General features: G+C 45.4%; 3 protein-coding genes across 14 annotated transcripts in view; 2 read left to right on the top strand and 1 right to left on the bottom strand.

Annotated features, from left to right (window-relative positions):
- The window catches only part of LOC117584985, a 96,454-nt gene that overhangs the window by 62,274 nt on the left and 8,227 nt on the right, over positions 1 to 25,953 (top strand). For 4 of the 12 annotated variants that reach the window (XM_034274199.1, XM_034274200.1, XM_034274194.1 and 1 more), the window contains 10 exons: positions 3,224 to 3,346; positions 10,824 to 10,994; positions 11,053 to 11,200; positions 12,286 to 12,413; positions 13,842 to 14,493; positions 15,428 to 15,528; positions 22,819 to 22,874; positions 23,030 to 23,214; positions 23,331 to 23,522; positions 25,629 to 25,834. In XM_034274199.1, the coding sequence (XP_034130090.1) occupies positions 3,224 to 3,346; positions 10,824 to 10,994; positions 11,053 to 11,200; positions 12,286 to 12,413; positions 13,842 to 14,493; positions 15,428 to 15,528; positions 22,819 to 22,874; positions 23,030 to 23,214; positions 23,331 to 23,522; positions 25,629 to 25,834 (1,962 nt within the window). Of the gene's footprint in view, positions 1 to 3,223; positions 3,347 to 10,823; positions 10,995 to 11,052; positions 11,201 to 12,285; positions 12,446 to 13,841; positions 14,494 to 15,427; positions 15,529 to 19,322; positions 19,707 to 22,818; positions 22,875 to 23,029; positions 23,219 to 23,330; positions 23,523 to 25,628; positions 25,835 to 25,953 lie in introns of those variants that run through there. The other 8 variants (XM_034274201.1, XM_034274202.1, XM_034274204.1 and 5 more) reach the window with 6 other exon arrangements.
- Positions 4,723 to 5,722, bottom strand: LOC117584987 (eukaryotic translation initiation factor 3 subunit G-2). Its single transcript, XM_034274210.1, has one exon. It carries the CDS (start codon positions 5,705 to 5,707, stop codon positions 4,880 to 4,882), a length of 828 nt encoding a protein of 275 aa, XP_034130101.1. The 5' UTR covers positions 5,708 to 5,722; the 3' UTR covers positions 4,723 to 4,879.
- LOC117584986 (trimethyllysine dioxygenase, mitochondrial) lies at positions 6,305 to 7,604 on the top strand. Its single transcript, XM_034274209.1, has 2 exons — positions 6,305 to 6,549; positions 6,607 to 7,604. Exons 1-2 carry the CDS (start codon positions 6,360 to 6,362, stop codon positions 7,512 to 7,514), a joined length of 1,098 nt encoding a protein of 365 aa, XP_034130100.1. The 5' UTR covers positions 6,305 to 6,359; the 3' UTR covers positions 7,515 to 7,604.

A 25,953-nucleotide genomic window follows, 5' to 3' on the forward strand; every position in this document is an offset into this window, starting at 1 on the left:
CTGTTTGTTTCGAGTTTGGCTGCCACTGGGCTGGGCTGCATATTTATGGGCTGCCGAATGTCGGCAACATGCACAGCCAAATCCACTTCATGACCGAAAATTAGTTTTTAACCCACAAAATAATCCCGAATGACATAAGGATGGCCACCAAGCAGCAGCAACAGCAACAGCAAGAGCAAGAGCACAGGAAAACCCACAGAAAAAAAAAAGAGGAAAACTAACCACAACGAACATTTCACAGTTACGAGGACGAGACCTCCGCCTGTAGTCCTTGCTTGCCGGAAGTTGTAAAGCTGCCATTTCTCGGCCATGTTGTTGATGTTGCCAGTGCCACCGCCGCCGCCATCGTTGAAGACTTGGCTTTCGAGGCAGCAGCAACAACGATTCGCGGCCTCGTAATGCGGTCATTGTTATTGCAATTGTTGTTGCCGCTGGGTAGCGCATTTGTTGTATTAACTTTTTCCAAGTGGCATGCAGGGCCGGCAACATCAGCAGCAGCAACAACAACACTTCTTGCTCCGCCACCCACAACGTTGGCCATAATTTATTAAAGCCTGCACCAGAGTGCTTCAGAGTCGGGCCAGTGCCCCTGGCACACAATTGAAATTTAAGCAGAAGCAGAAGCAGCAGGAGCTGGAGTAGGACCAGAACCAGGAGCACCAGTAGAACCTGGAGCCAGAACCAGTAGTGGGAGAACCACGGATGAGAGCCACGAGAGCAAAGGGCAGCGAGCAGAAAGGAAGTTGCAGAAAATGCGAAACACTGGAGGAATACCCCACGCGGTCTCCCTCTCCTCTGGGGATCGGCTGGGGCGGCGTGGTGAACCAGGCAAAATGGTAATCGAAATGTTCGCCGCACGAATCAACGCAAACAAGCCGAGTCCGGGGCTGGAGCTGGTGCTGGTGATGGTGCTGGGGATCTGGGCCCAGTGCAACACTGGCCAGTTCCCAGTTCCCAGTTCCCAGTTCTCAGTCAATTTCTTGCGCCATTCCCTCGCTCTCTCTGTCTATGCTTTTATTGTTGGCATACTTTTTGCAGTCAAAGTTTTTGGGGGAAAAGTTTTTGGGGTTTGGGAAAATAATTCATGAAACATGGCGAACAAACGCGAAACGCGAAAAGCGAACATTTTTGTGCCTTTGCCTGCGACTGTGCCGAATCTGATTGTGACACAAACGAATTGTTCTGGTTGTCGTCGTCGTCGTCCCAGTAGCTGGTGGGCAGCAGGAGAATGGGTGTGCAACTGAAGGTGGCGCCTCGGCAGCGGTCGGTCGCATATTTATGTGCCTATTTCGCTTTTTTCGAGGCACAGAGGCAGTGGCGGAGGCGGAGGCGGAGGCGGAGAGCATTACTCTTCTTGGCATGCAAATTTATGGTGTGTCCCAAAACAATTGTTATTGTGTTTTCAACTTTTGCTTGATTTGTGTGTTTTAAGTGATTCCAAATGGGTCGCAGGGGGCCGGCTTGGACATGGACCCGCAGCCAGCTAAACGGCGGTAGGGCTAGGCCGCCTGGATTCCTGGCAATTTGTGTTTTTTTTTGGGACCAGCTGACGCTGATAATTTCTCGACTGTCATCGGGGGCAGACGCGCGCTGCATATCTCAATGCAATTCTAAGCACCCAATAACCATAAAACAACTTTAAGGTCCAACCAAACCGAACCGCACCGCACGGCACCACACCGTACTGACTCTCAATCGTCACTTGGTTGTTGTTTCGTGTCGGTGGAATTTTCTCTTCTGACTTTTGTTTATTTTTATTTCCGCAAACCATTCGAGTGCCACGAAACTTTTACGGCCCGACCGGTTGTTACTGTTACGTTACGGCCACTGTTCACTGTTCCCCGTGCTGGTTGCTGGTTACGGACCGGTCCGATCCGACCAGTAGGCCACTTCCTGCAGTTGAGGCAGAGCAACTCCAGCTGCGTCCGCATGCAATTCGTGAATTTTTGAAGGCACTTCTTTTGTTATTCCGAGCCCGGATCCAGCCCACTCCAGCTACCGACCTTGCTTGCAATATGCAAACGGTCATTTCGTTAATGAGTAGCAGGAGGCAGGAGGCAGGAGGCAGAAGGCGGCAGGCAGGAAGAGTGGAAGCAGTGGAAGACTACAACTTTTACTGGGCATCCGGCGGATGAGTAGAGTGGCAGAAAGAGCGGGGGCAGATGCGGTGCCAGAGTGAAGCATTGCCCATGGCCGGTAGGCACTGCCACGAGTCGAGTACCAGAGTATAAACTTGACTGCTTAGATAGACAGACAGCTGTAGCAGTGCCAGGTCCGAGTCCGTGCCCTGTATGTTTCTCCCTCTGCAGTTGTAGCATTGCTGTTCGTCCGGATGACTTGGTTTATTTTACGTAATGAAATGAAATTGAAATGAATGTTTTATCAACCGAATGCTCCTCCTGTCGCTCTCCCTCAGTGCTATCTCTTGCTGCAGTTGTCGAACATAAAATTATGAAAATTATGATAAAAACTAAGAGCCCAACCCCCAACAGTTTTTAGTGCCTGATTTTCAATACAAATGATTGTAAATTCCTTAAACCCCTTACATATTGGGCACGCTCAATTAACATAATTAAAGCAATCGCATAAATATTTATGAGCATTTTGCAATTTCCATTTAATGCAAACAAACACAAAAAAACACTCGCAAATACAAATGGTCCCAGAAATATTTGTGAATCTTTGCACAACGAATTTGCATGTACATAAGTGTGACACAGGTCAAAAAAGTGAACAACAGGATTAAATCCCAGCATGCCAGCAGGCTGCAGTGCATTACCCGAGGGCTGACCGGGTCCAGACCGGGGATTTAATTAAATTTCACTTAATGCTATTACCGCACTCGTGCTGCGCCTTTCCCGGGTGGAATTCTGTTTATTAAACATTCTGCGGATGCTTCTCACCGTTCTCGTATGCGCAGAATTTATGAAATTCAATTAGTATGGACACCACAGTCTCCCGGCCTGCCCGCTGCGTGAAGGAAGCAATGTTAGCTGAGTGAATGAAATATCTTTCATGGATTCTTTGGCTTGACCATGTCGAAGTCCTCAAATGGAGACCGATCTTTCCCTGCTCTGATTTGAAAATTCCTCCATTAAATCCGGATCCGTCTCCACTCCTGACAAAGTTCTCTCTTAATTTTAATATTTAAAAAACTCGCACTAAAACCAGCAAAACAAACTAGTGTTTATATAACTAATTTAATTATTACTTCTTCTTTCAGGTTCTACCATCAAGGGTGTTGTGGCCATTTTGAACTGCATTCTGGCACGTCAACTGTGCTTCGAAGATCCCTCATGTTCGGCCATTCTGGAAATTATACCCCGCGTCTGCGGGCCCATTCCAGGTAAAACGCAACTCATATCAAATCGATATACTGCCTTCCATATATTTTTGTCCACCTTCTGATGATATGTTTACAGAAAAATCCAAAAAATGTTTTGCGTGGCACGTGTTGGCAGAGCTCTTGAGCATTTTGTGCCCACCCTCAACGCTGATTATGTGCCAGCTTTTTGGTCATTTTATTTACATTTTTCTTCGTTTTTCCTCTTTGTTGTTTACTGTTTTGCTGTTTGCTTTTGTGTGTGCGTGTGTGTGTGTGTGTGGTGCGAGAGTTTGTTCCGACAACTGTGTAATTATTTCAACAATTTTTGTGTGTTCCGTGAGCAGGCGCGCGCGTGCAATAAAACAGTAAATAACGGTATATACTTAAAGCGCAACAGACGAGCAAGAAGAAGGAGAGAAGCAGTCAGCGAGACAGGTACAAAGTGAGAGGAAGCAGGCAAGAAAAAGCTTTTGAATATTCAAATGCCCTAGAGAGAGAGTGAGAGCAAACGACGTCGGTCGAGTCGATGGCCTGTTTTTATATCCCGTAGTCATCGAGTGCAAGGGTATGTTGTATACGTGGAGCAGTTTGTAACAAACTATGAATGTATTCTTAATGATAAGTTTCCCATTTATACAGCCTGCAAAGATCATTCCATCCAAATGCTTATCTGAGTAGCACGTGGTATCCGATAGTCGACCCTTCTCCATTGCATTTTTGTGAGCTCTGCGCATATGACCCAAAGGTGCAAAATAAAAACAAAGACGCGTAGCTCGCGGCTAGCGCTGTGCTCTTGCTCCTACTATTCCTCCATCAACTTCACCCCTCTGGCCATCCAATCCATTCGTTGCCAACAATGGCCAGCGACGAAAAAGGACAAACAAATGAGCTTCGTCCAAAGAAAAACTTAATTTATAAATTATTCAGTAATTTGTTTTAGACTTTGCTTTAGCCAGGTCCCACCTCCCTCCGTAGGATAAACAACAACAGCAACAGCAGCAGCTACAACAAAACAAGGAATAAATTTCTTTTGTGCTTTGCTTTGATCCGCCCCTCATTCAAAATGTGTATCTAAGCCACACTTTCCGCGAACCGAACTATTCCCATCTTATCTAGGAGTTAGAGTATGCCTACACCTCCACCTCCACCTCCTCCCCCGCCTAGCCATCGTCATGGCCCTGTAGTTTCGTGAGCATAAGTCTCCTCTTATATTTAATTATTAATGTTCATTCAGTCCAGCCAACGTCTTGTGGCATTTCTCAGCTTTTTGCTTGCCTTGCCCCAATCCCCGGCTCTGGTCCCACTACGTTGGCTTCCATTTAAGTGGCTTTCACCTTTGTGCGGTTGTGAGAAATACTTGGGGAACAAAATCGCATTTAAAACGAAGTATTAACGGCTTTAGTCTGGGCGCATGCACGTAAAAGACTCCCCAGTCCTCCTCCAGTAAATATATTTTATTTCGATATCTTTGCGGAGCGGCTTATTTCCGCAGTGACTTAACGGAGAGGAGGAAAATGTACGTAAATTAAATTAAAGTTAATGGCGATTCCGGCTTTAGGGCTGCGGCTTGGACCACTCCACACTGAGGATCAAGTGATCGTAGCCATGGCCGTTGAGAATTTCGATGGCAGCGGCGGCATCCTGGCGGAACTTGAAGTGCACATAGGCGAATCCCTTGCAAAGTCCAGTGCTCTTCTCGCGTGCCAGGTACAGCTTGCTGTAGGGTCCGATGCTCTTCACCAGCTCCTCCAGATCCGCCTCGGTCATCGACTCGGACAGGTTGGAGATGCGCACAGTCGAGCGTTCGCGGTCCCAGGGCTTGCCTCCTGTTGATCCATTGATGCCATTGATCGCACAGCCGCCCTCCTTCAGGAACGGCGACACATACTTTCCCGTCTTGGAGGTATCACTGACGGCAGCGGCTGCCGCCGCCGTGGCCTTGCTCTCCATCAAAGTCTTGCTGTCCATGGAAGTTCCCTTGTAGGGGCAGTTCACGGACCAGTGTTCGCCATTGCAGATGCGGCACTTCGCCATTTTCTTGCCCGGCTCCATCTGAGGCTCGTTGGCCTGCTCGAGCTCCTTAGAGCTAAGGAATACCATGTGCACCTCCTCAGACACCATAGTGGTCTGCGCGCATGGACCCGGCTTGTCGTCAATGGAGTCCCCGAACTTCAACCAATTGCGACGACGGGCCACGACCTTGGGCACGGTCTGCTTCTTATACTCATAGGTGCGGACCACCTTCACTTTCTTGCCTTCCTCGTTAAACTTGTACTCGGTTACATATTTAAAGTTCCCATCTGTATGCACCTTGTCAGGTGGCAGTCCATCCACGTAATCTGCATCCACCTCATCGGCCCACGAAGTCTTCATTGCTTTCATTTTTATTTCTAACAAAAAAACAAAAATTCTATGGGAATATTTAGTTAAGGTCGAAACTGCTTGAACGCTTCGGATTGTTTAAAGAAAAATTTGTTATTTTCCCTGCTATTTTCTTACCCAAAAAATTTATTTTGAATTCCTGATAGCTTTGAATTTTCCCTATGCTTGAATGGAAACCTAGTCCTGAATATTCAGAGTTTTGTTGTAACGATTGCTGTGATCAGAAATATGTATCAAAGTTTTCAAAACTGAAAAGAATTCAATCGAATATACCTTTGCCACTGGATAATCAATTTAATATTATTAATTTTTCTGCATTTATGTCTTCGGACCATTTGTGTTGAACAAAATCTCTTAGAAATTGAAAAGCAAATCCACTGCCAGTCTGCACATGATAATCATTAAACATATATGTAGTTATTTATACATTCTAAATATTTATATTTACAATTACTTGATGGAAAACTTTGTTCAGTAGTGTAATCCGGCAAATGTTTCCATCAATTGTTTGGTTATCTCTGCTGGAGCAGAGAGGCGGAAAACCTTTCACTGATAAGCTTCTGTTTGGTAGGCACTCAAGTCAGCGCTTATCAGAGGTTTAGTATGCTGCCGCTCTCTGAAATAGTCGGATGTTGTGTGTCCTGATGTCAAGATGTTGCTATTGAAGCACCCAAAGACCGGTGAAAGCCTAGAGATCAACGAGTTCTGGCTGCGGGATCACTGTCGTTGTGGGGAGTGTCTTAATTTGGAGACAAATCAGCGTCGCTATGATCTGCTGGATCTACCTGCCGATGTGCGGGCTGTGGAGAGCGAATATAAATCGGATAAATTCTCGGTGCGGTGTAAGTGAGAAGAGTCCCTCTCTCGATATCAACATCAAATTGATTTGCACTTTTTAGGGAGCGACGGCCACCAGTCCAGCTATGACTTGGACTTTATCTTCGATTCGCAGCTGGAACGGTTGATAAGCCGTAGGTCAAAGTCCACTTCGCTGACGCCCTGGAATCGCAGCATAGTCTTGCAAAATGAGCGCCATTTGCGCTTCTCCCTGCCCCAGCTGGTGGCCAGTGACGAGGTGTCCAAGTCTCTTGTAGCCGCCTTGGTTCGTTATGGAATTGTGTTCATCGATGACGTGGCCCCCACACCCACAATGACAGAGCTGGCTCTGCGTTGCGTCTTTCCCCTGATGAAGACCTTCTTCGGCGAGATGTGGACCTTCAGCGATAAGCAAGATCACGCCGACACGGCTTACACAAAGCTCTATCTGGGCTCCCACACGGACAACACTTACTTCTGCGATGCCGCAGGCCTGCAGGCCCTCCACTGCATTGAGCATTCCAGCGGCACTGGTGGGGAGAACTTCTTTGTGGATGGTCTGCATGTAGTCAACGAGCTCCGTCGTCGATTTCCGAATGCTTATGAAGTGCTGTGTCTGGTCCATGTGCCCGGAGAGTATATCGAAGAGGGAGAACACCATTCTTTTTCGGCTCCCATTATCCGTGTGGATCCGCTTAATGGTGACTTAGTTCAGCTGCGTCTCAATGTCTACGATCGTGGCGTATTTAATACACTTCCTCAGTCAAGCATGGCCGACTTCTACGACAGTCTCCGGCAGCTCCTGCAAATTGTACGCGAGGAGCAGCAGCAGTGGAACTTGAAGCTACTGCCGGGCAGCATCGTTCTCTTCGACAACTGGCGGGTGTTGCACGGACGCCAGGCCTACACGGGACGCCGCACCATGTCCGGGGCATATGTGCAGCGCACGGACTTCCTCAGCAAGGCCCGTGTCCTCGGCATCATCGAATAGAAGCAGCTCTGCCCCATCCATCCGTTCAATTTCAATTGCAAATGCAAAACGCAAACGCATCATGTCCGCAATAAAAAGTTACGATTACAATTGCTGGCCAGCGTCTGATTTTGATCAAAAAAGAGCGGGAGAGAGAGGGAGACTCGGAGGGATGCCACAAAAAAACCAAATGGGAAGCAGCAGAAATCATTTGGCATTTGTTTTTATGGCCAGGATCTCCCACCCTCTCATGTGTGTGTGTTTGTGTGGCATAAACAAAACGCAGTTTGAACTTTTTCATTTAAAAGTGAAATTACTTTTTGTTCTTGGCGTTGGCGCTTCAGGTTAATGGCTGTCGCGTTGTCCTTTATGTGTCCCCCAAATATGGATATGAGACAGGAGAGCAGGGACACAGCAATAGGATAAGCAGACTTAAAGCTGCCGAAAGCACGCGAGGACACTGTCTGAATATTTATGATAATTGCATTTCATGCCGGCTTTTTCCTTGCCTTTTTTCTGTCTGTTGGGTTTTTCCTCTCGGCGGAGGTGGCCGTTTCATATGCGACGGCACGACCGTCGAAAGCCTTTAAAGGCAGCTTCAACGCCCCAGCTGGCTGATAAATATATGCATGGTGCTGGAAGCTGCAGCAGTCGTGCCTTTGCATGGCATACTTTTCGGCATTCCACTTCCACTTCCACTGCCAAAACCCGGCACTCACTTTGAGCCATTGCGGGCACTTGTCGATGGTTCAATAATATCAGCATACGCCCAGACCCGCCGTGCACTGCACTGCACATTCTGCATGCTGCGCCTGTTTAATATGGACACAAAGGACATGTGTTCCCCGGCATCGTCAGATTTCAGGAAATGCCACCGGCTGTCGGGATGTCGGGATGCCCAGGAAGTCTGGGCACAAAAATATCTCAAACACAAAAGACCCACAAAAGGCGGTGACAGCCCAGTGGGGGCCGTTGGGCACGCCCCACTGCCCACCACTTGGCTGGCTCAGTGGCTCAGCGTAATTAATATTCACGATAATAATAATTTATATGACTTTGAATGCCCAAACTTAATAAATGACTCATAAATTTCATCTAGAGCCGGGCAATAAAGTGCCAAAACCAGTAAAAAGCAATAGAAAAGACCAAAGGAAAACAAATAACAAACTAAAATCAAATAAAGCAGCGGGGAGAAAGGAAATCAGCACACACTCATACCCCCATACACTCATTGAACACACACACACCCATTCAGTCACTCTCACACACACTCTCTCAAAGGCACACTCGCACCCACAGTCACAAGAGTCCAGCAGCAACTACAAACAAACAAACAAAGAAATCGTTGAACCAATTCAGCGACCAACTCAACAACCGGAAACGCGTTTCGAATAAAAACGAATTGAGGACTTAACAATAACAGTAAAAGGCAAGGGCAATGGCAATGGCGGCGCGGCTACTGCGACAACAACAACAAAAAAGCAGAGGAGAAAAAAAAGAGCCAGCAGCAACAAACAGCAAATGGCGTCAGTTGATGGCGACGAAGCATAAAAACCACTCGCCTTGCCTTTATTTTTTTATGACTGGCCAGCATGCAATGACGAAACCAAACGAAAGCAAAGCCAAAGGTGCCACAACTAGCCCCAGAGCCAGAAGTCAAGAGCTGGGAACTAGTTAGCCAGCCAGCCATCAAATGCACTAGGAACTTAAGTCGGGACTGGGAATTCTGCTGGCAGAGCGACCTCTGCGGCAAACGTTACGGCTATTGGAGAGCCAATGAGTTTTAATTGAGGCCACTGAGAGCCACAAAATCTCACCACACTGAAAGAAAACATTTAGCAAAAGAATAATCTGGGAGTTTGATAAAGAAATCTGTTAGTTGTAAATGGTTTGCTCAGCTTGATGTGTTAATTAATAATACATTAAGCAGTACGACTTGTAATCCGCATTAATGTTAACATTACATTTTCAAACTCCCAAAAGGTCATGGGCCAACAGGCGCACTTTCAGGCTTAACCCGTTTCCTTTCAAGAACTTAATTTAATTATAAATGCTTATTATATTCTGACCATTAATGGACATAATCAGGGATACAGAATGGTAATTTCAACAAAGTTCTCGTCACACCTAAATCTATGGAGTATTTATCCGCAGTGGAATGCAACAAAAAAGCACCAGAGACCAACCAAAAAGTGTTGGCTTCGAGCAGGGGGCATAAAAATGATGGATGCCTGTGAAAAATATCACTTGTTGCGTAGTCGATGTCAATGTTCCCGATGTGGCCACCCATGGGGGAAGCAACTTTATGTTCAACTAGCAAATAATCATGTCCGGACTGGACCATGGTCGTGGGGTCGTGGGCCAATCACAAGGGTTGAGGGTTGGGGCATGGAGTTCTCGGACTGTGTGTGTGTGTGTGTGTGTGTGTGTGTGCGTTGCGCATGGGTCCGATGAGGATGAGTGACGTGAACCACATGGCGTGGCCACTCTTCTCTTCCCATTATGCTCGGATCCCATTGTCCGGCAGTTTGCTTGTTTTGCTTTTTGGCGATTTTACGGCTTATGACGAGAGCCAAACGAGTCCGGGCCGGGGTCGTCTCCTTCTTTCTCTCTGTTCCCCTCTCTCCTCTCCACATGCACGAGGATAGTGTGTGAGAATTGGAGAGGAGCCGGAGGAGTGTGTCTGTGTTTGGTCGTGTTTGTGAAGTGTTGGCGTAGCCGAGTTTATTAGTAGGGCTTATGTTTTATGGCCAAAAGGACAATAGATGGCCAACAGATGTTTGCCTTTTGTTTGGTTGGTAGTAGTTGTCATATGCTCCAATAAGCTGTCACATGCTCGTGTGCCAGCGCATGTCCATGTGTTTGTGTGATATGAAACATAATTTATTATGTTATAAAATATTATCCGGACCACGTCCATGGCCCCATGGCCCGCTTCATTGGTCGCTTAAATCGACCGTTTTGTTTCGAGACTCAATTATTCATACTGTTGCTGGTCACTGCTTGTTGGTGTTGTTGGTGTTGCTCTTGCAGCTCTTATTATGACATGTGTCTGGATCTGGTTGGCAGTTGTCTGGCTGTGCTGCCATTTATAACAACTGTCATGGGCCACCACTTGGTAATCGATGTGCAGCTCCCCAAAACTGCCAGCCAGAAACGATTCCATTCGAAACCAAATGAACAACAAGAAAGAGCATGTCAAACTTTAAGCATGGCTGCCATTTATAGATCATTAAGCACTGTACATATAACCGCTCGAATCCCCACACTGTCACTCACTTGCCACCCACTCACACTCACTCTCAATCTTTCCGTCTCTCTCTTCTGCAGTGTCCTGCAGCACGGTGACGGTAACCAAGTGCCAGGCCGCACTGCGTACCCTCCAGGCTTTTCAATTCTTTCGACCCACTTGCCTGTGCAAGGAGCCCGGCATGGATCCCGACTGCAACCACTTTCGGGACTTTCTCTTCGATCATCCATGCGGATTTGTCCTCAAGAAAGGTAAGTTCTCCCACAGCAATCGCTTTCCCCTATTAACAATTGTCGTATCCCGAAACAGCAGAAAAGGATCCCTATCCAATTGATGCCCTGCCCACGTGCAATCACGCTCTGTCCGTATGCCAGCAAGAACGCAAATGCCTGAAGCTCTTCGAGGACTTCAAGACCCACTGCAAAGTGCGCGACAATAAATGCAAAATGGAAAACAGGTAAATCACAAGGAAGGGTATAAATTACTACAAATATTATAACTAATAATAATAATTATGATCGTTGATATTCTTTACTTAAAGACCTCTCCAACAGCCCAATTGAAATAATGAAAATTCAATTAAAGATTGTTTGGCTTAATAAGAAAATTGATTTTGCCTCTTGCCACAAAAACAGTCACGGCGTGGCCTGGCCTGGCTATAACGCTTAATGGTTAACGGCAAATGCAATTTGCATTGGCAGTGGCAGCCAGCAAAAATGGAGTCAAGGGGCTGCCACCTGCCACTGTCCAATGGGAGTCGAGTCTCTCCCTCTTTGAACATTCAATTTCGATATTCGATTTTATTGGCACAGGCACAGAGAGAGAGCACGCAGACAGAAGCAGCGTAAACAGGAGTCAAGTTGAGCGAACAGCAGGCGAAATGAAACTTCCTGCTTGCCGGCATCTTGCTGCTTCCTTTAGCCATCACATATCCTTACTGACGCGACTTCCTCCTGGCCCGGGCCTGGGCCTGGATCTCCGTCTGGTCTGGTCTGGTCTGGTCTGTTCTCCCCCGACTACGTTCGATACACTTGAATGCAAACGTTCTGAATGTTTTAATAACTCGAAATGACTTTTTGTGGCGGCTGTTGAGAGCTGGGCGTCGGGTTGGGAGTTGCGAGTTGCGAGTTTGCGAAACTCGGGCTTAAAGTTCTCTCTCCCGGCGCCGGCTAAAACTTTCGACACGCATGCCGAGCATTCTGGCTCCGAGACTTGGCTCTCTCCGGGCTCTGGGTTGACGGGGCCTGCACCGAGGGTTGCTGAGATCCACCTTGTGCGATAAAATATTAATTGCAGTGCCGTGTGTATATGCATTTTTGATGTAATTGCCAATTTTAAACTTTGCTTGCGCCAAGCGGAAGTCGCTTCGGTGCGGTGCGGGGTTCTGATGGTTTTTTGGATGGCTGGGGAACCCAAATGAATTCAATTAGCTTTGCTGGAGAGTGGGATGTGGTGTGGTGTGGTGTGGTCTGGTGGGGATTGCGGTTATCCGCGGGTAAACTAGAAGCTGGCTAAACTATTTCCAAACTTGATTCGTTACAGGGATGCCTGCCACGATTCCTGGACTAATCTCCGTCTCTCGCCCATGTTCGGGTGCATCTGTCCGAACAATCATATGAAAAAGCGCTGTGATCGTATCTTTAACATTGTTAATCACAATCCGTGTGTGGGTAAGTTTCGTCTGCCGATGCTCCACTGTTGACCGACTGCAACCACAACTACAATAACAACTACAACAAGCAACAACACAAACAGCAGAGAGAGAGAAAAATTGCCTCGAATATCGCGGACAAAAAACAAAAAATGGTTTTCTTTTCATTATCCTCTGTTCTTATGTGTGTATCTCTATCTCCCTCTTTGTCTATCCATCTATCTGTCGACCTATGGTACACAGTTCTTGAGTTCCTTTCTTATCCGAATGGTAAACCGAAAAATGATTTTCATTTCATTTGGTTTCGGTTGTTTTGTTTTGAATTTCCCTTTGGTTTTATGTACCTTTGTGAAACGCTCAAAACCCGAAACTAGCCTAAACATTTAAGTATCCTAAACAAGTACCAGAAACTAAAACTATCGCACGCTTCTGCATCAACAAAATACAAATAAAAGCCAAACTAGAGACAATCCAAAACCCCCAAAAAAAATTAACCCATGTTCTGCGATCAGTAAACCGTAATCGATATGCCTATATACCAACATATATACCCACATATATATAATATGACTATTAGCTATGCTCCAGTAATCGTTAATATCACGTATACGAATGTATATCAATATGCCCATAGTATATACATAATATCTATCAATGTAAATCCAAGCTGCCGTGTTTGAAGTCACCGCAAAACTATCTCTCTATCTCTCTCTCTCTCTCTGTATCTGTATCTGTATCTGTCACCATTCAAAGTATGTAGTAGCAGTAAGCCTTACAAAAGAACTCACTAAGCCAGCCCATAAACTATCTATTCTAGTCACATGCTAAGCAAAATGCCACCCACCGAAGCCCAAGAGAGTCTGTGCTTTAGATTGACTGCACTCGAACACTCCTAGAACCACTATCTAACCGCTCTCAAGCTCTAGCTAAAGCTCTACTAACTCTAATATCTAACCCACACTAAGCCACAAAAACACCCACAACCACAGACAGTCTCTAGCTCGAGAACCACAGGGCTACATACAGGGGAGAACCCGATGGTCTCTATCTACCTCTATCAGTCATTGTTCAATGCTTTGATTTTATCACGCCAAAACATAATTTCATTTTCAACCATTTGCCCCACTTCCAGAGCACTGCACTAATGGATTAAGAGCACCCACGAGTAGAGAGCAGTCCGTAGAGCAGATTATATTATATTTAATTATATTGTAAGAGCGCACACTAATTGCACTAATTAAATACTCGCACACTTCGAACAAACCCACACACCACACTGCTGCACACTTATTTGAATGAAGGAAGAGCAGAAGCACAGCTACAACAATTTGCACCTCTGCGGCACTAAACGATTCTCTCTTTCTCTTTTGTCTCTTTTGTGCCCTGCACCCCGCACCGCACGCATGCCCTACCCTGCCGCACCACCCTTTTGCTGTCTCTTTTGCAGATAGAATAATATTTTTCCCCAACGGTCTGCCCAAAATGAAGCAACCGAAGCCGAAAGCGAAAGCGAAACCCAAACCGAAGCCGAGACCGAGACCGAGACCCAAACCGAAGCAGAAACATCCGCACAGCCTCAATGGCACCACCGAGCTCATGTCCAACAACATTGAGTACCACGACGAGCCCAACAATGAAGCACGGGAAGATCCCGAGAATGGCAACCAGGAGGAGAACGAGACGGACGATGAGAACGTGGATGCTGATGGCACTGACGACGGCGATGAGGAAGACTCTGATGACGATGATTATGACGACCGCATACGGGCTGAAATTTATTCAAATTATCCACACTATCTGCATCCACCGTCGTGGGGGATCAACAATCCGCTGGTACTCGCCTCACACAGTCCGCACACCCTGGACGATGACGATGTTGTCGTTGAGGTGGCGACAACGAACCACCACAAGAAGCCCACCCACTCCCACATGGATGACTTGGAACGCAGCTCAGTCGATGATGTTGTGGTGGTGGTCGATGCCGGTCCGCACTTGCATTCCCATCAGCATCCGCACACCTACTACACGCATGGGGAGCAGTCATTTACTTCGACCATTGGATCGGCAGGGCCGGCGCCAACGATTCCCAGCCCACCTAAGTATGTGGGCTCATGGGCTTGGATTTGGGTTCGGCCTGGCCGAGCTGAAAACTTCCTTAACTTGTTGGGGCTTACGCTGATGGCATCTTGGATGAAGAGCTGGAGGGAACACAACTTTCACGAAACTTTCCTATGCACACGAATACATATGTGCGATTGGACTTCCCTTTCCACCCACAACCCCATGGAAAGGCTTTCATTAACTCGACTCTTAACCACCGAGGCAGCTGAAAACTTTGTGCAGAAAGCTTTTAAAATAATTGACTCACTTGGGTATGCCACAATTTCCGGTTAAAAAGCCAACTAATGAATAAGTCCAACAACTGCCAACAGACTGCAAACAAATGCATAAACAGGCGATTTGTGTGCTCTTTGCTTTCCTGATCCCTGGGCACTTGTAGACCACTTATATAATCTGATTTTAATGCATTTCATCTTAATAAATATTCAAATGAGTCATGCACTTGCACAGTACTTCCTCTAAGCTGGAACAAGCACACAACCAGGCAGCCAGCCAGCCAGACAGACAGAGAGAAGGCGGGGTCCATGGGTACCTCGGTGGTATGTACAATTAATTTGCAATGCCTGGAGCGGAAGTGTACAGAGTCTGGCTGCCGGTCCGATAGCAAACCACTGGCTCCTGTCCCCTCGTAGTGGTAATTGGCCGTTGTATCACAGTCACCCCCCTTATTCCAGGAATATATGTAATGCTTTAAGCCGATTAATGCACAACTCTAAGCTATTTTCTTGCCGAAAAAAACAACCAAATTGATGTAATTTGCAAATCTAAGTACATATGCACTTAAGCCAATAAACCAGGCACTGAAACACGCACATGACTCACACGTGCACAGCATTTCCCCCTTACTGTATCTCACTTGGCCTGTCTTGTAACTTGCACTTAATCATCTGTACAACTCTGCAATCTATTCAGCACTGGCACAAAACTGCACAAAACAGCACTTCTCGGTGATTTAGTCGCCGGCAGCGATATAACCCACCGCACCTACACGGGCCCCTCCATGGACGAGCGAGGTAAGTAAACCCTTTAACTAATTGCACTTGAATCCCACAAAAGGTTTTCTTGGATAATAATTCTCTGGGTGCGATGGGGGAATTTGGAAATTCAAGGTTAAGAGATACTTCCATTGGAAGTTTTAAGGATTTATTTACTTTTTTATTTATTATTGGGAATCAATCTTATTCTGTGGCTGGGTTTGACTATTCCAATGTTTCTATTTATATCATTATTAACCATTAAGTTGTGAACGAAATGCCAGATCAAACCATAAATTAGACGTAAATTTGCGTGTAAGTAAGTATCCCCGAGGAGGTTGGTTGGATGAATTTGATTATTGAAGCACTGCAGCAACATCCTCCATCCTCTCTCCCTTTCTCAATAACTAAGCACCTTTCCCTTGCACACAATGCACAGTCCCTACTTCTCTGTCCTTTCAGGCTTAGTAGACAAAGGAACGAAGGCATACTGTGGCTCCCGCTTCTTGGCATTAGCTACATAACTGCCAGGGCAGGGCAATCACTAGCAGTTAAATAAACGCACAGACACGGACACATGCACCAACACAGATACATGCGCACGCACATGCACACTAGTGGAAGGCCGCTTTGGTGCCATAAATAAGCAGATTGTTCTCTATCAAAATCGAAGCAGAGTAGCTGCAACACATCGATTTACTCGGCACTTCACTGTGGCTGCTCCATTATGCTCCTTTTGCATATATTATATAGAATAGTTATCTTTATGTTGTCCCCATTTTTATGTGTATGCAGACTCCAATCATCTTTCCAGCATTTGTTAATGGCCTAATCAATGCATCCCCTCTGGTACTCGATTGTTCGCTGTGCATCTCCATTTTTGTTTATTGCCACAAAATTTCACTCGCATTTGACGCCGGCCGTCCATCATCCACATCGATGGTGTTTTTGTTTGTAACGTTGTTGTTTTGTTTCGGCCCTCACTGTGGCATCTGCTCGACAAAGCTGTCAATTCCCAATCTGCTTCTGCATTGTCCATTGTTGCAGCAGCAGCTGCAGCCTCCCAGTCGGGGGACTGCGGCTGTCCGTTGTTGTAGACACTCGCATTTGCAAACTATTTATGCACGTCAAAAGCATACAAAAACAGTCTACCACACAAACCCAACCATCTATGTAGATAAATATGTGTTCACTTGCCTTATTTACGTTTATGGCGACCAGTAAATTAACAACAGCAAGCAGCGGTAATCAGTTTAGGGATATTCCGTGCCAGAAATGCCAATAGATAGCCATAAATACTCGCATCGAGGCAGTTCCTCTATTTTTATTTGCTTTATTGCAAAATTTAAATTGAATTGTTATTGTTGCTGATTGGATTTGCTTAAATTCAAAGCATAAACATTGTGAAAGGCCTGGAGGGCTTAAAATCTGTCGGAATACCATCAACAATATCCGACATATCAACAATACAATGCAACAATAACTCGGGCAAATAAATAAAACCGTGTGAGATGAGATCCTTTGGACTTGGTTGATGCCCAGCAAATCCATGATGGAAGCTAAACAAAGCACTCAAAAACGTTTCTGCGGAATTTCCAAACTATACAAAAGAAAAGTTTAGCGGTTTTTAGATCAAAGTTCCTCATTAAATAATTTTTAGCAATATATTTCCTTATTGCTCGATAGTAAAATGAGCCACGAAAAGGGTATCGTTGTATAAAAAGCAAGCCAAGCTGTCAATTTGAAAATTTAATTAAGTGCAACTAAAAAGCAAATAAAGCGATTTGTCAGCATTGCGCCAATGACAAAACAAGTCAAACATGCACTCCACGACAACCCACCTTCACCTCCAGGCCCTCCTCCAACCCAACCCACACCACATCCACATCCGCATGCACACCACACCCGCTCTCATGCCCACCGATATGGGATAGGATGTGGATGTGTTTGCGTAATAAATATTTTCATAATATTGTACAATCCACTTAGAAGTGCCAGAGCAACGCAGAGCAGAGGGCCACATTGATACCACAAATACAGACCCTCGCCATACCCAACACCTGCTGGCTACTGGCTACTGGCAGACTGGCAGACTGGCAGACTGCATGCTTGTGCATGTCTGTCATGCATGAATGCGAGCTTGTTGCAGCTGCTTGCAGGGCTGCTCCTGCTCCCAATTAGGGCATGAAAACCACGAATGGCCGTTCGGCTATTTGATATGGCAGCCGTAACCCGATTCCCAGCCAGTTGCAGCCTGCTCCCATTCCTATTCACACTCTCGAACACACAGCGTAATTTAGGAATTATTGCACATTCTGAAATTTATATGCGTTGTTTATGAGTTTGTTTAAATTTCGCGCACTCTGACTGTTCACGTTCCCGTTCCTGTTTCTGTTTCTGTTTCTGTTTCTGTATTTGTTCTACGTATCTGTATCTGTATCTGTAGCTCAATGCTTGTGTGCACGCGTATGTCTGCGATGTGTGTGCGATTCATGGGCGAGCTAGTAGCATCTGTGTAAATCGCCTCTAATGCTCTATTCTACACAGTTAACATGGCATGAACTGTTTTGCTTTTGTCTGGCAAAATGGCAAGCAAAATGGCCGAAATGCAGTAAATTCGTTTTGTATTGAAACAATCAGACAGGGCGACGACGTCGCGGACGAGTATGCGCAACAATTAGATAACATGGCCACTGATCCACTCCAGGACAAACAGCTTACAAGCGCGATAGCAGTTACCAAACGGAGCTAATCCCATTCAAGCTCCCCCAGAAGACATCCTGAGCTGCCCCTTCAGCGTGTGTGTTTGTTTGGCAAATATTTGCCAGGGAATGTGAGCGACAAACATAAATACGAATCAACCCGTACTCGTGCTCGTAGAGACGTCTCCCGACAAATCCTTAGCCATTTAGCGCCAGCAGTTGACCCTCCATCGATATGTCTGCTCCCAGCACACCCCGTGGGAGATGCTTCTGTGGGGGGGGGGCATCCTTTGAGCTTTGAGCCAGGCACCTCCAATGAAGCGCACTTTGGCGTGCTCTCGCCGCGATAAGCAATGGCAATGGCAATGGAAATGGCTGGCTGGCTGGCTGGCTGGCTGCTGCCGCACGGACTCCTCAGACCTGGAGCTGTCGTCGAACCGTTTGCCATTTGCGCGCTCTATCAGCAGCGCATGACATTTGACAGACATTCTGTTTATGTGTGCGGCCATTGATAGCTACGGGAGCAAAACCCCGAAAATGTCCACCGAAGCGTGGCCAGACTGAAATGGATATCGGTTTTGGGCCGGCGTTCAATGCAAAACGTTTTACTGCTCTCTGTCCTCCCTGTCCCCCAGCACTAATTGTGGTTGATATTCGTACTCGCAATAATTAAGAGCACATTCCTTTTTTTTCTCTGTACAACTCGTATGAATATTTAATCAACTTTTCTCTTCACTTTCGTTAACACTCTCTGACTTGTGTGTTTCGGTTCACCTATTTGTTTTCTTTTCTTGATTTAATAAACTCTTTTATAGCGAAATGATGTGCCAGAAGTATTTGGCGCACATGACATTTTATTTTCATAATAACTAATTAATCAAATCGATTGTAAGAAACCCAAATGACCAAGCAAAAAAAGAATCGACACAGAATTTAATGCGAATTTGATTGGAAAACTCAAACGCTGCGTAGCTGCAACAACCACAAAATAACAACAATAACAATTACAACAAATAACAACTAACAACTAAGACTACAACAACAATCTTATATAGAAGGCACTGAACAAGTACAACAACCACAACTACAACCATTCTACCCCTCTCTCTTCTTGCTAATTCCAAATTGCAGTAAGAATATTGGGCATGGACGAGAGACTGCATCAGAGAATCTTCAATGATAATTTGGCCGTAATTGATACGCCCTTGATTGCATTGGGCGGCCCGGGCTCTGGCTCTGGCACCGTCATCGGTTCCGGCTCTGGCTACGGCTCCGGCTCCGGCATCGGCACCGGCACCGGCTCTGTCTCCGGCTCCGGATCCGGGTTTGGGTTCTCGGGCGGCTATAACTATAACTATCCGGGCTCGATGCACGGCGTGCCCAGCTATCCGTTCAATATAAGCGGCTTCCATCAGCGGCACATGGCAGCGGCGGCCGTCGATAATGAGCCATTCGATATCATTGATACGGGCCTCGGCTACGGCGGAAACGGAAATTCCGGTGCTTACTATCAAAGTATGTGTACACGTAATAGCTTGAACGTAATCCATAAATAACAAAATCCACGTACTACCACCACTGCATAGGAAAAATACAAAAATACAAAAATACAAAACAAGCAGCAAAAAAGTATATGCCAAATGAAATATCCCGAAATATCCTGACATCCAGATATACTACACAAACATATACATATTTGTGTGTGCAAACTGCTAGAGCTAATTAACAGGCAAACAGAAAAATAACAGACAAAAAGAGACAAAGACCAAGTTAGTTTGTTCATTCGCTCGTTCGTTCGTTCGTTCACCATTTTAGATCGATTTTTGTGCATTTTTTATGATTTCCATTTGTGCTGTCCCCCACCCCGCCCTGTAACTAAGTGCTCCCCACTCCGCCCATCCATGTTTCAGGTAACAACATTTTTTTGGAGAGCCAAATCCAAATCCAAATCATTCCCATTTTCGTTTTTGCGTTTTAAAGGTGAATATATACCAACAGAAAAAATAGAACCACAACATGGCGTGCATAATTTTTGGCATTTGAACAAGTTTTAAATATGACAAAAAAACCAATGGAAGTACAGTTACAGCTCAAAGCAAAATAAAACAAAAGACAAATATACTTTACAGCTTATCTATAAATATATAAATATTAATACAACTCCAACTCTCCTTTGTGTTCCATCATTTTTACGTAGCTTGCAATTTGGTTTGAGAGTTTTTTGAACATTTTCCTACAAGAATATACTAAAAACCAAACAAATTTGCTTCAAATGCGTTAAAAACAATATTTTCTACTATGAATTTTGTTTGACATTTTGTTTAACTAACTGACAATTAAAAAAAAAACAACAAAAAACCAAAAAATCAATCAACTCAAAATTGTACAAAGAATTTTAACATTTGCAATACGATACATACTACCCCTCTTTCGTTTGGCGTTAATTGAGCAAAATGAAAATATTAAACAAAACCCAAACTAAAACAGAATTCATTTAATTTCTTTCCTAAACTATATATTCAAACTTAAACCAAAAAGAAAGAACAATACAAAAACCAACAAAAAACCAAAGACAAAACCAATTTTGTTACAACTCAATTCAAGCACACTTTTTTCAAATTTTTTCCAACGCACCAACAGTTTTTTGAATCCAAACCAAACAACAACAAGCCAAACCCAACGACAAAGCGTTTCATTTTTTGGGCTACAAGTCATTATATCATACCCCTTAAATGCAAAACAATATATTTGTACCATTTGTGTCATACAACAAGCTACATGGAAGCTAAACACTAGCCATCAAACTCATTGTTTCATACTAAAAAACCACCAAAGCATTCAGTTTCTTTGTACTTCAAAGACAGCGCCTAGGAAATTTCCGTTCAGACATAAACTATTCGACCTGAGGTTAAATATCAATAAAAAAAAAAAAAAAACCAGAAAGCAATAAAGAAATCCCCATATAGAGAAAAATATACGAATACAAATTGATTGTGTTAAGACATTTTTTGTTGGCTTTGCTGCTGCTACTCGTACTCGAATTTCAGTTTGGCTTATTCCGTTTTCCGTTTTTAATTATTTGCGTGGACACTTTTCCTTTCTCTTATACATACTACGTATTCATTTCATTTTTGCCGAGTCTGCAACGAGTTTGTATGTTCATTTCAAAAGAACACTCACACACACACACACACTCAGAGTTCTCGTAGAGGAAACCAATAAAGTATGCCAAAGAAACAGTCGTTCAGTCGGAATAACATTTGCATAGAATCATGAGAGCTATGGACCCCTGATGCCTACTTTCGAGAGGAACCCATACAGACACCAACTCACCCACACAAACATACAGCCACACACACACACACACACACATACACAGAAACAGGAGTTAGAACATATCGTTGCCGTTCGATCCCCCCCTTAAAACGAATCTTTTTATCAGTAGGTTTTGGTAGTTTTTAAAGTCGAACAAATAACTTAAATACCTTTATATTTAATAATAAATATACATAAATATATCTCTAGAACCTAGTTATGTTTTGCAAGCCCTGCGACCCTACGATTACGCCCCTCCCCCTCAGAGCCCCAGTAATACCCCATCAATTCCCTAATTGACTCTCACTTTCTACTCTCCGAATCTCAATCTCCTCCCCTGGATTACAGTCGGAGGCAATAAACAAATTTGTGGAATATTTGCATTTAATTTACGTTATTTATGTGCCTGTTTTTTGTTGTTTTTATTCAATAATTTTGATCATTTTTTTGTGTTGTGCTGCGAGGGGAAGAGCGAACAAAAAGTTGGTTAATTAAAATGCAATCGATAGCTGTCACCCGAGCCAACCTGGTGCTATCTGCTCGCTGGCGGCTGGCGGCTGGCGGCCATTGTGATTGATATTCTCATAGGTACTTTCGATTTGGTTATGGAAATATAAGTGGGCATTTTTGCCCCTACCTCTCAGTACTTAATTGGGTTGTGCTTAGGCCATAAGCGCTTGTAATCATAACAGTTAAACATTAAATATATTTCCATGCGTAAATTATATGTGACTGGAATAAATAAACAAGCCAATTGAGAGCGAAATTAAAACAAATAAATGAAATTAATTAAGAGCATAGAGCGACAAATGTGCACAAACAAAGGCACACATTTATTTAACATTTTAATTAGTCCCAAAGTTCTCTCTCATTTGGCGTAATCAAGGATTTTATGCATTGAATGGGAACCATCCCAGTGCCTCAACCATAACCAAACCAAATCATTTGGCCAGCTAATGCTGTTTCACCAGGTTGGCATCGGCAGAAGGGTGTGTGGATTTGGGTTACGGGTGCGGGTGCGGGTTCGGGTGTGGGTGTGGGTGTGGGTACAGCGGATAGGTCGATAAATCCGAAACCGAATATCGAATATGCTGAGAATTGTTGCGTAAATTGAAAACTAATGAACTATTTCAAACACTTTCTACACGCCTGCCCCCGCCGTGGTCACTAAACTCTTCTCTGTCAAACGACTCGCCTCTCCTGGGTAACATTTACTCGATGCAAATGAAAATGCAAATCCAAATCCCATGGCCACCGCCACTGCCATTGCCACTGCCACACTTGGGCACGTTTCGGTGCGTTGCCAATGCAGGTGGTCAGGATGTGGAAGTTGACCTCTCAACGGAAATAATCAAGCAACACTTTCAGGTGAGTACGGCAAAGAAAAGCCCAGAACGAGACACGCAGGACAATTGTGCAAAAGTGCAGCAGTACACAATTCTGAGCGCTTATTACTTTACCCTTTTCTCGTTTCTCTGTTTCAAAATTCAAATCGCAAATCGCACTCTTGAAAACAACCTTAGAGTACCTGTCACACAGCATTGGACACCTGCCGGGAAGATCCGTCCTGCTCGTCGTCCCTGCAGCCAATGCTGATGCATTGTGAACTGCATCGGTGCAATCGCAACGCTTGCATGACCTCGCTGCAGGCCTTCTACAAGGGTCCGCACGAGGACCTCAATCTGGACATTGCCTTTTGTCTATGCAAGTAAGTGGCTGGACACAGTCCAGCAATTCCCCAAATGTCCCCAAATGCCCACAAATGGCCCCAAAACCACCAGTAGCAGACCACCAACAATCGGCAATTCTCATTGTTCGTCGCAGAAAAACCAGCAGCATACAGCAGAACAGCAATCGGCACGACATGTGCATGATTGCACAGGAAAAACTGCATCCCGTGTGTGCACAGCGGCCGCCCGATAACAGTAATCCGGCCAGCTCCAATGGCATTTACTACCATCCACCGCCCGCCTGTCATGTGGTGGCCGAAAGCTGCAAGGAGGACCGCGAGTGCAGGTGCGTACACAGGCCATATTTCACAAAATTTACCGTTAAGCGGAAGCGGAAACGGAAGCGGAAATATGCGCAACGGCAATGTAAATTTTTTCGCCATGAAACGATACACAAGTACTACACGTGGTTATCGTTTTTAGCACCACGCAAAGGACAGCAAACAAGGGCATATTGAATCCATGAAGATGTTTGCAATAGGCAGGGGAAATCTGGTTCCATTATGAGAGGGTTACTAGAGTCACAGGAGTGCAGACTCTGTGTCGCACGTTCTCGGTTTCAATTCAATTAAGCGAAATTGCATTTAATAGACTTAGTCACACGCTCGCATTCATATTGAATTAGAAGCGTTTAGCTTTAGCCACGGCAAAGTCAGCGCATGCCACAACTTTGATGGCACTTTGATAAACTCGTTAAATTGACAACGACAACATGGGAGCGAGGGGTATGGCCAGTGGAGGAGCTCTGGCTGGATTTTCGCTCAAATTTAGCAGTTGCAAGCAAGCGGGGCATAAAATTACCAGTTGGCTGTTGCCATCCATCCAGACACTCCGCTCGCCAGACCGCCTCTTCATTAAACCAGGCTGCCATTTAAACAGGCCAAGTTGCAGGCTGCGGCAAGGAGTTGACAGCCAAACTTGGGACCTCCAGCTAGGCTGGAGCCAGACCGCGCGAATGTGTCAAACACAAAGTTAAGTTATAAATAGGATGCAACACCCACATGCAGCAACCATCTCCAGAGAGAGCGAACAGGGAGAGTAATGTGTGTGTGTGTGTGTGTGTGTGTTGGCAGCTCTGGGGGCACGTTGGGTGTTTGTTTGTTGTCATGTTACGGCTGAACGACCGCAAAGTACGTGGTCGTAGCTGCGGCTCTGGAAATTAATTGCCTTTTAAGTGAATCGCACTTGCTTTGGCAAACAACTAAATTGGACTAATGACGCTCATTTTGTATGCTGCAGAAGAGAAACAGACTGGGTGGAGAAGGAGGAGGTTGCGAAGGAGGTGTCTGCCACATGTTTGAGAACTTCTATGCAACGTGTTCCGTGCCACATTCTCCCCCCACACGCTCTCTCTCTCTCTCTCTCTCTCTCTCTCCCTCTCTTTGTCGAGTGCTTATGTTGACTTATTACGTATACGACGGCTTGTGCACCAACACGTGCCTGTCCCTGCGCCTGCCGCGACGAAACCAGGCGACGGGGGCTGAATGGCCATTTGTTTGGCTGCCGTTTCACTGAAGCTGTTTCAATGTCTTAAACTGCACTTGGCCGGCTGCGTGTTGCAACTTTGCGTTGCACGGGCATAGAAACAGCCGACGATTGCGTCAGCGCTTGATTGAGCCGACTCGGAGAAATATTCATCTTCTGGCAAAGTTGGCAAAGTTTCAGCGCAGCTAATGGGGGGGGGGGAAGTTGCAAAGATTGTAGAAAAAAGGTGGAGCTCAGAAAGCGTAATTAAGGCAGCATCGCCACAGAAAAGTCTTCCAGGCAATTATGAGCATTTTCGCATGGAAATATTTCTACCTTTTTATACCCACTGGAGAAGGATGCCCCTGAAGACTTAAACTGCTGTGTAGAACTGATGCATTGAAAGCTAATTAAGCTGCAACCAGTTTGATTGGAATGCCAAGGACTCAGCCATGGGCCAGCATAATCGGCAAGTGAAATATTACGCATACGCCGCATCGCACTTGACAAGAATCTCACCCAGATTCCTGAGACTTGGGGCCTCGTAAATTTTGTAGCGGAATAAGCATTTGCCCAAGACTATGAAATGCAGTAGAATGCCGAGAGTAATTTCAGAATAAATTGGACGACATCAATCTCAGGCTCTGGGTGCTGAGAGAATGTGCCCCCGACGACTGCAGTGCAGGTAACGGTAACTGGCACTCATTCACAGACATCACTTATAGCTAGAGCAGGGTCGGAGCTTGTGGCCAGCTGCAACTGGCTCTAACTAGCGCATGACAAAACCTGAAGACATGAACAGAGACATTTCCTGCATGGGGATGGCCAGCTTGGAGCAGGCCATCTTACTTGGGTTTTATGACTCGTATCTGAACTTCGGTTCTCTATCTCTCTCTCTCTTCTCTTCTCGTATCTCTGCTTGTGGCAGGCTCAAGCTGGAGTACTACGAACAGGCCTGCGCCGTGGACAGCGTCACTAAGAAGTGTGCCGGCAGACCCAGCGGCTGTCGAACGGCAATGATTGGCATCTTGGGCACCATGCTACGCACCACCTGTGCCTGCCAGGGCACAGATCCCCAGCATCTGTACCAGTGCGTGGGCTGGCGGCGTCTATTGTGGATGAATCCCTGTGTGGGTAAGTGATCCTACAGTGGGCACTCCTCGATTCTTTTAATATATAGTTTCTTTAAGACACTTTCATCACAGTGAAAGTTAACTTTACATCAAATAAAGCTGCCTATATATAATGTCCCT

The sequence above is a fragment of the Drosophila guanche genome, unplaced genomic scaffold (assembly GCF_900245975.1).
Source record: "Drosophila guanche unplaced genomic scaffold, DGUA_6, whole genome shotgun sequence".
Classification (NCBI taxonomy): domain Eukaryota; kingdom Metazoa; phylum Arthropoda; class Insecta; order Diptera; family Drosophilidae; genus Drosophila; species Drosophila guanche.

Bases quoted from the DNA above. Each gene is read 5' to 3' on its own strand.
- LOC117584986 (XM_034274209.1), top strand. From the start codon at position 6,360: ATGTTGCTATTGAAGCACCCAAAGACCGGTGAAAGCCTAGAGATCAAC. The intron at 6,550-6,606 runs GTAAGTGAGAAG...TGCACTTTTTAG, and splicing joins GGATAAATTCTCGGTGCGGT to GGAGCGACGGCCACCAGTCC.
- LOC117584987 (XM_034274210.1), bottom strand. From the start codon at position 5,707: ATGAAAGCAATGAAGACTTCGTGGGCCGATGAGGTGGATGCAGATTAC.